The sequence below is a fragment of the Planococcus citri genome, chromosome 3 (genome assembly GCF_950023065.1).
Source record: "Planococcus citri chromosome 3, ihPlaCitr1.1, whole genome shotgun sequence".
Taxonomy (NCBI): domain Eukaryota; kingdom Metazoa; phylum Arthropoda; class Insecta; order Hemiptera; family Pseudococcidae; genus Planococcus; species Planococcus citri.
Window position 1 is genome coordinate 55,066,531 of NC_088679.1, and position 14,946 is coordinate 55,081,476.

General features: G+C 31.9%; 1 protein-coding gene across 1 annotated transcript in view; it reads right to left on the minus strand.

Moving 5' to 3' along the window:
• Positions 1-475: 475 nt before the first annotated feature.
• Positions 476-14,946, minus strand: part of LOC135840848 (noggin-2-like) — a 45,458-nt gene continuing 30,987 nt past the window's right edge. Inside the window, exon 2 of the mRNA XM_065357570.1 lies at positions 476-3,443. Within this exon, the coding sequence (XP_065213642.1) occupies positions 2,694-3,443 (750 nt within the window). The 3' untranslated portion in view covers positions 476-2,693. The remainder of the gene's footprint in view (positions 3,444-14,946) is intronic.

The following is a 14,946-nucleotide window of genomic DNA, read 5'->3' on the forward strand; positions in this document are numbered from 1 at the left end:
TAATTTCAGTAACCAAAACGTTGAAAATGTAACCAAGTTAGTGTAACTTAGTACTACATTCATACGAATTTACTTACCTATTTGAAAAGTAACCGAGTACGAGCCAGCTGCTGTATGGGATATTTATACCTACATTATCTTCATGTCTGAACGTAGTTTTTCAGCTTTTCACCCTTCAGCTTAGAATAAACTAGGTGCTAATATTTTGTTTTCTAGAAAGTTCAGATTTTCGATCTCTTAATGAATATGAAAGCAATCACCTACTTACAGCAGGTACCTAATGAGCTTGGATATAGTAGGATGATATTTTTCAATGCGATTGCTAGATAACAATATTTTATATTTCATGGATAGTCCAGATAATTTATATTATATCTTACCCGAATTATCGATCAAAGACTGTGCAACCACAGTATCGCCCAGAAAGGCCCATTCATCGAAAACGTTCATTTACAAACAGAATAAAAACTACAAATTACGAATAGAAAAATTTTCATAATATTTTAATATCGCAGCGGAAATCCACTGAAAAAAATTATAATACAATAATTTACAATCGTATTATCAATAATAAAACAAGATAACGTTATAATTTACAAAAAAAAAAAAAGACGTGTTGCATTGCAGTGAACAAAAAATATGAAAAAATTACATTTTGTTTACATTAAACAGGGGGGGGGGAGTTGAAAAATTATTGTAATACGAAAAAACGACGAATTAGGTAAGTAGGTACGTAATAAAATAACGAACTAAATTGAAATATGTATTATATTTAATTACTCCGGCTTTAATAAAAGTTACACTTTACTTTCACTATGAAAATTATTCCGAAAAAAAAAACAAATAAACAAACAATAAGAATCGTATACCTATCATCGATTGTTTTATTTCGATCTCGACTTATTTTAATTACAATCGTCTTATATTCAATCGAATGTTAACTCTTTAGAAATTTTTTATCCATAAACAATCTAGTTTACAAGTTTAAAACAACGACAAATTAACACTAATAGGAAAAAATCGCGTGAATTTTGCAATTTTTAATTTCCAGCAGACGAATGAGTAAAGTACATATTGAAATGTTGTTTTACTAAAGGTTTACCGACTATATACCTATATAGGTACCTATTACACAATTGTTATGTGATCGTAAGACGTTTCGCTGTATCGTGTTCTGCTTGGTCAGTATAATTTTACGAATTATTTTTAATTTATTTGACGTATACCTAGACCTACATTGTAGGACGTAGGTATACTTAGCTGACGAAGAAAATTTTGCCATTAATGCAATTTTTACTCTTAGATTTATCGTGATATCTTTTCACTCAAATTTCACGAGAAAAAAATATTGCGCATTTTTGAAAAAATCGCAAGTTTATAAAAAGAGGTAGGGAGGGTTCTTTCGGTATGAATTGTATGAAATAAATAATTCCAATGATATAATCGAAATAATTATGTAAATATTTTCGTTCTCTTAGAAGTGATGAATGTGCGTATACAAGGAGTGTGTATTTTGTATGTTGCGTTTAAAGGAAAGTAAATTATTTTTATTTTAATTCAAAAAAGGTATTCATGGCTTTACAATATAGAACTTATCCGAATGAGATATATTAATTAAAATTTTGCCTAAAGGAATCTCGAGATATAAACTCTAACAAAATTTTCATCAATATATTTCTTCGATAAATATGTATTAACAAAGTTCTATAAATAAAATGCAGTGATGCCTTTTTTATTAAAAATAAGTAATTACTCGTGTATCAAATTACATACGTTGTGACTTAGAAACAACGAGAGAACCATTTTTGGAATAAAACTGTCAATTCAAACCCAAATGAAAAGAGCACATCGTGTTAAATAAATTTTGAGTTTCAAATTGAAGTTTTCAATCTTCGAAAAGTGATAGTTAGTTAGGTTGAAAAAATCATACTTTATGAAGTAAGTAGACGATGAGATTATTCGCCAATTTCTTCGAGTATTTTGGTAAGTGCATCTGCTTAATTTACTTTCAATTTTTTTTAAAAATAAAAAAGCAGAAACACTCAATGGAATGATTAAGTTTTATGAAAAATTATGCTCTTTTCATCCAATCTTGTTTCGTTTTATTAATCACCGTTCGAGCTAAATTCGTTCTCTCGCACTAAATAAGATACCAATTATGAAAAAAAATCAACAAAAAAAACGTAATATTAAAAAAATTTAAAATTTCATCGTATTTAATGTATCATTTTACGATTTATTCACGACTGAAAGTTATATATTGACTAGCATCAAAATAATTGTAAAAAAAAAGAAAAAGAAAAAACTAATAAAATAGATAATTTACAAAAAATAAAAACAAAAAACGTATTAGTGATTGGAATTTACAAGTGGACAACATCGATATTTTTAGTGCATTCTTTGCACGATAATTCTCTTAGGTATATGAACATTGTTTTAATTGGTAGGTAGGTAATACAAATGTACAAAATGGGAAATGTAACTCGTAATGTTTCGAAATTGAAAGTACATCCGATGATATTATTTTTACAATAAACTTCGTTCTCGATTTGCTAATAATAAATATCTACATTTTTGGAAGGTCTACGTAGTATTATTTACATTTTTGCAATAAGACGAGGGAAAAGGGAAAAGAATAGGGTCGAGGAAAATAAAAGTAACGACATACTATACTACGATACGATACAAATAAATTAATCATTCGAAGTGGTCTCACACGAACAAGAGCACTCGGTTAATACGGGATATTGGACTTTCATCCATCCGCAATGTCTACGATGATTCGAAGACGACGAATACTTATTAGGATAATACGAGCTTTTACAATGCCACCTTAGCAGCATTTTATGAGTAACAGCGGACGCTTTGCACGTCATACCAGGAGGTATCGAACAGGAAACATTTTTCGGACAATATCCAACTTTCAAGTACCTAGGCCAAAATCGAATACCTAGATCTTTCCATCGGTAGACTACGGGACAGGCGGTATACGCCCAAAGGAACTGTTGAATTTTTCTTTTTAACTTGGGTGATATTCTGGTCCTTAATTTAGAGCCATTCGTAAGTGTTAGGTATTTAAAATCCATTTTATTCAAGTACTCTGGCATCGTACCTGTGGGTATTAAACGTCCTAGGTGACTTCTTCGGTACCCGAAGTACGAAATATCGTTGTCTTTTTCTTCGGGTGGTTCGATGCTCATCATATTGGCATCGTAGTTCGATCCCAGTTTCATTAGTAGAGACGTGATGTTCAGCTCGCCAACTCTGGGATCGTCTAACGACGGTGGCGTTTCTTTTAAATCTGGAATAGGAACTTCCTCTAGCGGATTAGCCGGCTTCAGACCGTACTGTTGTGGCGATAGATGGTAACGTTTTGTATCTTGTTGTCCATTCGAGCACCTCAGAAGCATGGCGAACATTATCAGCGGATAAATATTATGCATCTGTGGACACAACGAGAAGTAAAAATAAAAAATTAATTAACGACGAAAAATCACGTTTAACGGTAGTTGTTATATTATAGACAAGTACATTCCGATGTGCACGTCGTGTATACAAGGTGTCCCAGGTTGGCTTGACAAACTGGCAGAGAATGATAGCTTTCGAGAAAATAGAAAAAAATTCGTAAGAACAAGTAAGTAGTTTTCTATCACAAAAAAATACCAAAAATTAAACTAGAAATTTTTCGTTTTTTTTTTTTTTTTTTTTTAAATTTAAAACAAAGGTTTTTGTAAAAAATCTCAAATATTACCTGGCCATAAAAATTTACCTTCAATTCTTACGATTCACTCACAAACTAACTCTGTCTCCTGGCGCAGACCTGTCCAACCGTCTTTGGACACCTCGTATACCGAAGTACCTTCATCATAATTCCATAACTCGAATTAAAAAATACCTCGCTTGTCGTCTTATATAGGTACATATGCACAATACGCAACACATTACGCGTTCTTTATGAATTTCTAGGTAATATTCGAACTATTGCTGTACATAAGTAGGTATAAAGGAAATGCCGATGATGGCATTATCAACATCCGAGGCCGTACATTTAAGACAACGAACGGCGTCATTGAAAAATTTAAAATATCACTTTTACGGATTCGATGACATGAAAGATAAAGTGTCAGAGCGCAGAGCGCCGAGTGCCGAGTCTTTGGCTCGAAACAATAAACTGGCGGTCGTAATAAGCCCTCATTGGGGGCAACCTGAGTAACGTGGCGTCAAGGAATGCGGGACAAGATCAAACCTATAATACGGCGATGAGAGATGCCTTAACCGTCAAAATGAATTACCCATTACTGGCATGTCGTTTGGTGAAAGATTCGCCAGAGCTGATATCAAACAACCATACAAATTAAAAGCCAATAAATTTTTAAAAGGATAATTAAAAATATTTCTCGAATAGATCCAATCCGCGTTCCTGTTCCTTGGGCTTGGGGTCACCCAATACGTTATATATTACTTCGAATATAGTTATATTATATCTACCTTTACCTATTATAGGCTTACGTGTACAAATATAAACCTATACGTAGGATATACTAGGATTGCGTCGGTGGCTTTTTTATGTGTATTTTTTCTCCTTATATGTTTCAGGTACGTCGTACGTCTCAGTTCAAGGGTTCGGATTCTCATCAGGTAGTTAAATTACCTTTGTTTTATACATTAAGATTAATTAGAAAGAAGAATATTTACTACTGGAAATATGAGAAGTTGATGTGAACTGAAGTTAGGTTCAACGAAGAGGAGGAACAATCATTGGTTTAGATGGTTCCGCAATAATACCTAAATTATAAATTCTCTCGATTCGATCAAGTTTTATACTGAATTTTAATTAAGTCTCTTAAACGTTTGAAATTGAAATCGAAAGTAAACTACTGTAGAAAAACGCCTAGACCATCTTGAGATTCTGTTTATAGGGGTAGAAAAGGGCGGGTATTAAATGGTAGATACTTATGTGTAGGCGGGTAGTTTTTGGAAGAGATTAACATTTGGTTGGAAGGAATAAATTCCGTACATAGGTCAGTTCTTCAAATAATTTTTTTTTAAAGCTGCTCCAGGTATTAATATTAGGTACCTTACCTGATATACCTAGATATGCAAAATCTCAAATGATGATTTTTGCTAAACTTTTGGCAGATGTTTGAAGAAGCAAGAATTGGGGAAAAAGGTTGAACGTTGTAATGGCTCGACTTACTTCGAAAGTTCGAATTTTATCACCCCAGTTATAGTTGAATCGTTTCATTTCATTTTTTTTTTTTTTTTTTTTTGACAAAAGAGCAGTTAGAGCATTGATTTTGAAAGAGTAGGACTTGAGCCCGCTGAAAATTTTAAAAATGAGTACCTACATAGTCATTTTTGGACATTTTGGTACTACAATGACTTCTTTGACCTAAAATCGAAATTGACTGTATTTTGAACAAATTTTTCTATTTTTCGATTTGTTTTCATTTTATGGGCTTTTAAAAAAAAAATTTTATTGATGTTTCGAGCAAAATTCATGACTTTTTCATGACTTTCATAGCCGTTAGACATCCTGTATTATAGGTAAAAACTCGTGCCTTGAAAAATAATTTTAGCTTCACACAAGACACATTTGACAGGATTTATGAAAACTAAACATTTTTAAAATAGAGAAAATTCATCAAATTCGACAACTTTTTTTGAAAACTCGATTGAAATAGATTATCTGAAGGCAGTGGGGACATTTGAGATTTACGATGAGTTGGGAGGGAGAGAAGGGGCTTGAAATGTCAATTTGAAAAAATCTGTTTCTATACTGCATTCATTTTCAAATATGTACTTTTTTTTATCGCGTTCGCTTTTGTTAGGATTGTGCGACGACGAGCGAAAAAAAAGTTGAAAAAATTTCGAAGAATTCTCTATCCCAAGATGATTTCAAATCTCTCAAGATTCAAAATCAAAACAGATCATTTATTTCAATATTTCAATCCATAACATCGAAGATTTTTGAATTGAGCAAATTTTTTTATCCATTCAGTTTTATAGAGCTTGAGCTAGAAAAGTTGAACCGCATGAAAAACAAATCTGCACTACCGTATGGCGGAAAGGAGGGGGGGGGGGGTGTTTCATAAATTCCCTGAAATTTTATCCAGAGAATAGGCACCCTGAATCGGTACCACAGATGGGTCAATTAATTGGCTGAGAGAGCTCACAATATAATTATTAAGCGTCAACTGAAGTTTGTTACTGATTGAATTTCAATTTCGGTCCCTGTAGATCAACTTGAAAATTTGAAGGGGTCCAAAAGAGATTGTTTTTGAGACTGACGATTGTACAGATGGGAACAGATAAGCGATGTTTTTGAGACCTGAAAAAATACTTCAACTGAGACCCACTGTTACTATGAATATGTTGAAATAACGTCCAGGGCAGTGGAAGGGGAGGGGGGGTTATTCACAAAAGTTCAGAGAAAATCAGATTTTTCTAAATATTCTATCTTCCTTTCCTCATTCCCTTGAAAAATGGAAGTAAAGTCAAATGTTACATAAATTATTTTTTTTTAAATTAAAACACTACTGAAAAAAAAAAATGAAAAAAAAATTCCAATTACCTATTGGATAATATTGAACATATATATTTTTTAAAATTTCTCCCTCGTTTAGCTCGAACATTCAATAATTCTTTTCGCAACATCCACGTTTTTGAAAAAAGGGAGAGAAATAAAGTTATGAATTTTGTTTCAGAATTTTCATCCAAGTAGCTCAAATAGGCAAGATTTGATCAAATCAAAATTTTGATCGGATTAGATTCTTTCAGACCTGAGACCTGTTTGATCAATTGGCCATATACAGTGACGGATTATCCTATAAACGGACAAACCTTTCAACACTGCAATGGTCCATCAACAGTGTCGCAACCAAAACAGAAGGGTGAATGGGGCAATTGCAGCCCCCATGTGTGAATGAATAAAATTCGATCGAGACTAAACATTTTGGCAAAAACCAGGGCTTTTGGCAATTTTTGTCAAAAAATGAAACCAAGCATTTCGCTATTTTTCGTGTTTAAAAAAATGATACTTTTTGACAATTTTTAGCAAAAAAAAAAAAGGTGATAAGTTAATTTTTGGCAATTTTTATGCAAAAATCGAGCCATTGTAGAATTTTTTTTGTACAAAAAAGCAAAAATTTTCAAGGATTTTTTTAAAAGGAAACGAGAATTCTTGACAACTTTGAGAAAAGGTGAAACTTTTTGTAATTTTTAGTAGAAAGCAAGACTTTGACAATGTCAGCAAAACACAGTGTTTTCCACACTTTTTATTAAAAAGACGGGAATTTTGGTCAATTCAACTAAATCACCAACATAGATTAATAATGAAATACATAACAATGGTAAAGGAAAAACATATCAAATTAATAACAATTAAAGAAGAAAAAAAGTTTCAAATATCATTAAATAGGTTGGAAACTTTCAAGAAAGTGAGTAATTTTTTGCATAGGTCTTCATCATCTTCTTTCAAGTTGTCATATTTGAAGCCTATTCCCAGTATATTTTCAACATTTGTTTATGTAGTATAAAATACACGAGTCCAATATGTGCTGAATCGTTGTGTTTACATTGCAACGTGGACATTTTTTTAGAGATTTTTCTGTGAAAAGTGAGCTGTGGGTAAATGAGGTGTGGCCTATTCGTATCCCCTGGCTAAAGCGTAAACGGTATGAGGTGACTGGATTTGGTGGTATGATGTTTTTATATGACTGAATTCTTTCTTTAATAGCATTCAAGTTGGCAGGATCAATATTTTCAGAGGCTAGCAATTCCCTAGTAGGTAATTCTTTCGACAATTTTTGGACAAAAAACGAGACTTTTGGGTAACTTCTAGAAAAATTGACACTTTCTGGAATTTTTCACAAAAAGGTGACAATTTTAGCCATTTATGGTATGAAAAGAAACTTTTTGGAAATTTTGATAAAAAGCAAGGTTTTTTGCTATTTTTGGCAGAATACGATCCTTTTGAAAAGTATAGCAAAAGGCAGGGCTTTGTAACCAAAGTAAAGCTGAAAAGGCAGTGTAGCCAGCTAGAAAAGAATAAAAATATAATTAATTACGTATTATAATCTCTCAAATTAATTACTAGGTATAGTCGATATTATCAACATTCTTTCTTTTTTTCTTCAAAAAGTAAGATTCAACTTTCAGAAAAATTGAATTTTTGAACATTTTAAAAAATGTACCCTACCTAAAAATTAATTTTAGTAAATTCGGTAACTTGGTAGGTACCTACTTGAAAAGTAACTGAGTATGAGCTCTGCTTCATTACATTTTGAACGTTCTCTCAAGATTTTGTGACCACATTTTACTGATATTTTTTGTAATTTGAACATTTAAAACCCTATATTTCTAAAAAGTTTTAAAAATATCCTTAGGCAGATCCACAAAAATCGTTTTTAAAATACACATGTAACTAGTGACTACCTATACTATCAGGCATCTCCAAAATGGAATTTCAAACATGCATTATAAGGCCTACATAGACACGAATAAAAAAAAATCATTCATTTCACATGTTATGCCGACAAATATGTCATTTAATGTAAGGTTTTTCGCTTGATTAAATCACATTTTTTTTCAAACATGGGCTCTGGAGGAAGGATGAATCAGATGAATGGGCGCGGGAGTCTAGCAGAAGACACTCTTGTAATGAAAAATGGACAATAGATTAACGTGTGTATATAGGTATGTAGTTGTAGGTACAATTTAGGGGATATCAGTGATCGAACACAAAGAGGTGTACCTATAACACCAATTCTATTTCTTTTCTGTTGTACCCACGACAACCCGATGCACAATCGAGAAATGATTTCAGTCTATTTGTAATTAATGATACGAGTTAATTTAATTTAAATGTACCATTTATCAATGCCGCGGTCAGTTACCTGTTAATTGGTTATGATTTATGCGTGTTATAGGTACTCGTATTCGAAAAAAAAAAACACGTCTTCGCTGGGGAGGTGTTCAGCAAAGGTGGTCATCATTGGTCCTTTTTCTCCGCCTAGCATCTCGATTATTATTGTTTTTTTCTTCCTTTTTAGCGCATGAAGTACATACCATATACGCGACGACGAGACAATAATCCACAGAATCCAGATGATACCGGAGCTGAGAGGAACGTTTGCATATATTTATGATTTTATGTAACGGTATTTTAGGCGAATTATTTTGAAAAATTATCGCATTATATATGTATAGTCGTCTACCATCGAGTGGAATTTTTCTTTGTCCAACACTATCATTCTATTGTATTTTATCGCGACGAGATGATGGTTTTCAACGTCTAAAACGACGCAATATCATTGAGACTAAGTCACTAGGTGACATAGGTTAGTTAATCGAGTGTAAATTTCTAAAAAACCACGCCTGCTGGAATTTTTTAATTCGTAAGTTTTAGATGTATGATAATGGTTGTTTTGTTTTCCTCATATTAACTCGAGCCAAAGAGGCGGAATATCCCAAAAGGGATACGGTTTTGTTTAATCAAAACACGTGATCGAAAATTTTAATGCAAAAATTAACCTTCTCCGCGAATCCTTTATTAACGTCCAGAACCAGAGAATTTAATAGATACGTCTGCATTTGGTTTGTCTGTTGCTCGTAGGAAAAAAACCTACCTACACCTTCGAATCGAAATACGAGTGTAAAAAAAAAATAATAAAATAGAAAAATAAATTCTACCAAATATACCTATACTAGAAATCAACAACTATTGATTAAAGGTTACGGTATATGTCTGAAGTAATGCCGCAGCCGCACAATTCAAGTGACACTCGACAATTTTTCTTATCTTCGATCTGATTGGTTAATTTTACTATCTAAAGCTATAGTCGCTATAATGAAAACCGATCGACATTTATGGAAATATACCAAAGTAAACTGAAAATTGATACTTATACAGTCAAACATTTTTACCTATGCTTTTATTTATTGCTCAATTTTTAATTAATCCAAACAAGCGGTATTTCTTTGTAAATAACTAGGAAACGTTCGCATTTAATAACAAATTTAGGTTTAGGTGAGAGAACTATAACTCGATAAGGTGTATTTTTAAGTACCTGTGGTCGATTTGTTTGCAGTTTACTTACAGATAAAGTGGCTGGTCTGTTTATTGTTGTGCCTTTATTTTTTTAAATACTCGAGATGTAATTGTTTACTCGTCGGTTGTAGTATTTTGAGTAATCGAACGATGTGAGGGTGTTCACTTTGTTTGTTTATCAGAGTGAAAAAATTATGAGGAATTTGCCTAATTTGATTTACCTATAATCGGGAAAATAGATGAAAGGGGTCTACCAACTAGCTTCGTTCGTATTGGTGAGTAAATTCAAATTTTTCGTCTTGATTTTTCATTTTTATCCAGTAGGGAAATTTTCATCGAATGATGTCGATGAAGCTGAATTAGAAGAAAAAAAAGTAATGACAATTTTTTAATTTTCTTCATAAATTTCTAAATCGAACATTTTTTTAAAAAAAACCATCACAATCTGGATGCAAAATATTTCAAATTCAACTTGCTCGAATTGGTTACAAAGTGTTGAGTATCTTTTCAATTCTGGATTTTTTTTTTCAAATGGAAATCGCTGAGACCCTTCGATCTTGTAGATAACAATCACATTCTTTATTGGAATGCGCGTTAGATATTTTGAAGTTTTTGTGTGTGTGTTCGGATCGGTTTTTTTATATTTATTTACTTATTTATTTATTATTATCATTATTTTTTTTTCTCAGTTTCATTCTTTCATAGGTACATTGAATCGAATTACCTTCTATGAAAGAATGCGGAGTTTGATTGTGGATTTCAATTTCTCATCAATACGAATTCGGTTTTCATTGTAAAGTTGGTGGTTTTTAATGGATCTTTTTTTTTCTTCTTTCGTTTGAAAATCCAACGAACTCGGGTACCTATTAAGAGCGAGAGGGAGAGGACAGAGAGATGTAGACTTGTTTATGCGTATGTCTATTTGTAATATGTAGGTACCACGAAGTACCTATACATATACGAAGAATAAGCCGCCGAATACACGAGTAATAAAGTGAGGAGGAGTACGAGGGAGAGAGGTGACTAAAATGTCAATATTTTTGGAATTTTATTGTAATTTTATCGTCCTGATTAGATTATTACGATGATGATTTTGGCTACGGAAGTGGGTGTTTTATCAAGATTTTCGGATTGATATTCGATCAACTTGTATAGTATAATATGTTTTATAATGGTGGTTAAAATTTTCAAATGTTACCTCACATGCTTTGGTACAGTTTTTATGACAATCGGTGCGCTGGTTTCGTTGAATATTTATTACGTAGGTAAGGTATATGAGGCAATCGTTGGGCGTAAATTTTTTTCGGTTTAGGCGAACTGTGGGTAATGCTTTAGAGTAGGATTTTTAGACTAATTATGCAAATTTTGTAAATTTTATCAATTAGGTGTGAAATTTATTATACAACGGTATGATTATTCGTTTCGAATAGATCTATTGAAAATAAGAAAATTTCGACGGGGTTATCAAAGTTTGAAACTGATGAATTTTTCAGAATTGAAATAAAAATAAAAAATGTTGAAAACCTACATATTCCCACATTTTGAGAACCCTTGAACAATTTTTCTTCACCTATAAAGCTACAAAGTAATCATGCTGTTGAAGGGTACCGTAGATTTTTTTTCAACCCACCTATAAGCCCAAGAAAATTTGCAAAAAAAAGTCAATAATTTTTCAAAACAAAAAAACTTGAACAGAGGTGCCTATTTCAACAGATAAACTTTTAAAGATTTTCCAACTGAGAATTCCTGTGTCCTCAAAATCATTACTGGTCGTTTTATTTAAAATTCAACTTGCATTTTTCAAATTTGAGAAGTTTTTAAAAAAATATAATAAAATTAGGTTTACAAAGAATAGGTATCAAAACGTTATCTCCTAAGTTGAGATGAAAATAAGCCAATGTAGGTATCGATTTTGCATCATGTTACCTTAATTTTTGTATGTTTTCTAAATTTTTTCTTCTTAGTCCTTTCAATGGAAGAATTGTCAAACTGTCTACTAAAATACAAATACGAATGATATCATAACCTTTCAAATTTTGTCGAATAAACAGAGAAAAGTAGGTAGGTACCTACCTATCTAGTCGTAATGCAAAAGACTTTGCATGATCGATTCAAAAGAATTCTGCCCCTCAAAATGAAAACGTAGGCAATATGTTAGACATGCAAAACAGTCGTTGCACTTTCATGCACACCCAGTACTTCTGAAGCATAATGCCATATCAAACGTTGTTAGGAAGTGTAAAAATTAAATATTTGATGTGTTTTTTTTGGGTGGGGGGAGGGCAGTGGAGTTCCAAACCACCAACAAGGAAGACATCCAATCCGAGAGAGAATTGTTGGATTCGGAAAAAAAATTGAAACAGAGTCCTAAAATACGAGACCAAATTTTGGATACTACAAATTAAATTTTCCCAACTGTATCAGATTTTTTTAAAAAACAAAGGCTCATTTTTCATCACTCGAATCGATTGATGGTGGTTTCAAACTGTAGTTAAGCCTCTAGAGAATTTGTGATTTTTTTTTTCATCGAAAAATTGTTATTAAAATGATTTGAAATGAAAATCAAGGTCTATAAATTTCGAATTAATATTTTTGAAATTTTTTCAAAAGTGCAACCTCTCATCATCTTAAAAGTAATAGGATAAGATGATCTCAATTTGAAGAAAAATCTACACATCGATAATTTTAAAATTCATAAATTAAAGAGAGTTTCAGGATGTCTAACAAAATCTGAAAACTAAAAAGAAGGATCTTTTGGAAGGACATTTTCAAAATTGAAAATGTACTGACCACCCCCCCCCCCATTAATTTTTACAAATAGCCAAAAAAAAAGCTTAAACAATTTATATAATTTTTAAAAGAAACGAAAAAATAATCAAGAAAATACCTCAAACAATGGAAATAATCAATTGGTTTTAATTAACAAAATATTTAATTTTTTGCTATTTATTTTATATTTACATTTTGAGAAAAATTGAGTTTTCATTTTTCGCTATATTTTGATTGAATGGCAGAATTATTTGAAAATTCGGAAAAAATCCTCGGTCGAAAAAAAGGACTTTTTCCTGACTTTTTTGAAAAAAAAGACCCATATAGGCCAAAAGATAAACTTTTCCTGACCTTCTGAATCAGAAGGACTATTCGACATCCTGGCTCAGCTGTGACATAAAAATTTTACATTTTCACACTTTTTAGTCTAATGGTTCAAAATTTGGTATGTAGGGTAGTTATCTATGAATTCCCTGTTTGAATGCAGCCAAATTTTTAAAAAAATCAGCTTTATTGACTTGAAAATCAATTTTGAAATTTCTATATTGACTTCCAAGCACCCGATTCTAAAGTACATTCTTTACAAATGTGTTTTAATGTAACTATTTCTTATCATATTACTAATTTTTAGAACTTTTTAAGTGATGGAACTCTCCTAAACTCACAAAAAAACATGTTTCGACAGCATTTTTCGTCTTAAAACGTGGTGGTTTTCGGTCTAAATCTGCAACTCAAATTATCTCAATTTCAATTTTTTTAACCTTGATTCAAATAAAAATTTAAGATCTCTTTAACCAAAAAATGCCCGAAATTTAGCCAAGAGTATGAAAGTTGAATAATTCAAAGTCACGCCTTCTTGATGAGCTTTAAAATTACATTTTTTTTTGGAAGTATGTACCTAAATCTCGTAAAGAAATGCTTTTCAGAGTAGTTGAACTTTATGAACACGATTTCGCTGTTTGTAGGTCGACTTTCTGAAATCTAAATTTTTTGAGAGGAAGAGGAGAAGGGGGTTGAAAAAATACAGCATTATAAAATTTTGGATTCGTATTCAACGAGTTAAACTGCCCTGAAATGCACTCTTTTCGTGATTTTTGTTTCTGGGCCAGAATTTTTGAGATTAAAAAAGATTCTTTGAAATTTAGATAAATCATCGTAAAAAGAGTTGGAATTGAGGTAATTTGAGTCACTGATTCAAAATATGACGATGGAAAAAACCACTGAAAGAGGCCAGCTCAAAACAGTGGTGAAAATTGAAATAAAAGTGGAAAATACATTGAAAAATATATTTTATAAAAAATGTAATTTTTCAAGATTTTAAAATATTTTAAAGGACAATGAATTCAAACGAAAAAAAAATGGTAGCATTTGCACTGAAAACTTTCATTATTTCACCAAAAAAATACCAAAGATCGAGCCCAAAGTGTAAGAACTTTACATGTACAAGTATTTTTGAGCTGAAATTTTTTTTGAGGAAGATAGGATTGTAACGATGGGCTCTCCAAGACATGGAGAAAAATGTTGGAAGAAATCAGTGCACCTAAGCTGGTTCACCCATTTTAACGCTGCATGGCTTTTGAAGGAAACGAGAATAAAAAGGAAGATATCCAGTAAAAAATTGAAAATTTTCTCATTTTCCCCTTCAAAAACTTTGCGTAATGTTTGGGCCCATTTTTGAACCAAAAATCGACGATTCTCTCGCTCATTTCGCGTGAGTGTTTTTCTAGAAAGAGCGACGAGTTTTGAAAAAAAAAATAAAAGAATTACGTACTCGAGTCTCGAGTCTGTAAATTATGTAAGTGGCTACGTTAATGGCTTAAATGAACGTTTGATGAAGACGTTAATTTATCGACGGAGAAGAAATATGCAAACATTTGAAATAGTATTTCTTCATAAGGCGTATAGAGCAATATAGTTATAAGATTAATAGCGCTATTGTTTGCTAACGATATCCATATTCACGATTAACTCCTACATATGCGGAGCTTTTTGCATTTTTTTTTCAAGAACACTGAACGCGAATTTCGATCGCACGTCGCGCATTACTCGAATTGTTAAACGATGTGTGAAAAAAATCGTGCGAGTATATAAAGTATTAGCAGATATACTATAGGTAGGTATATGTA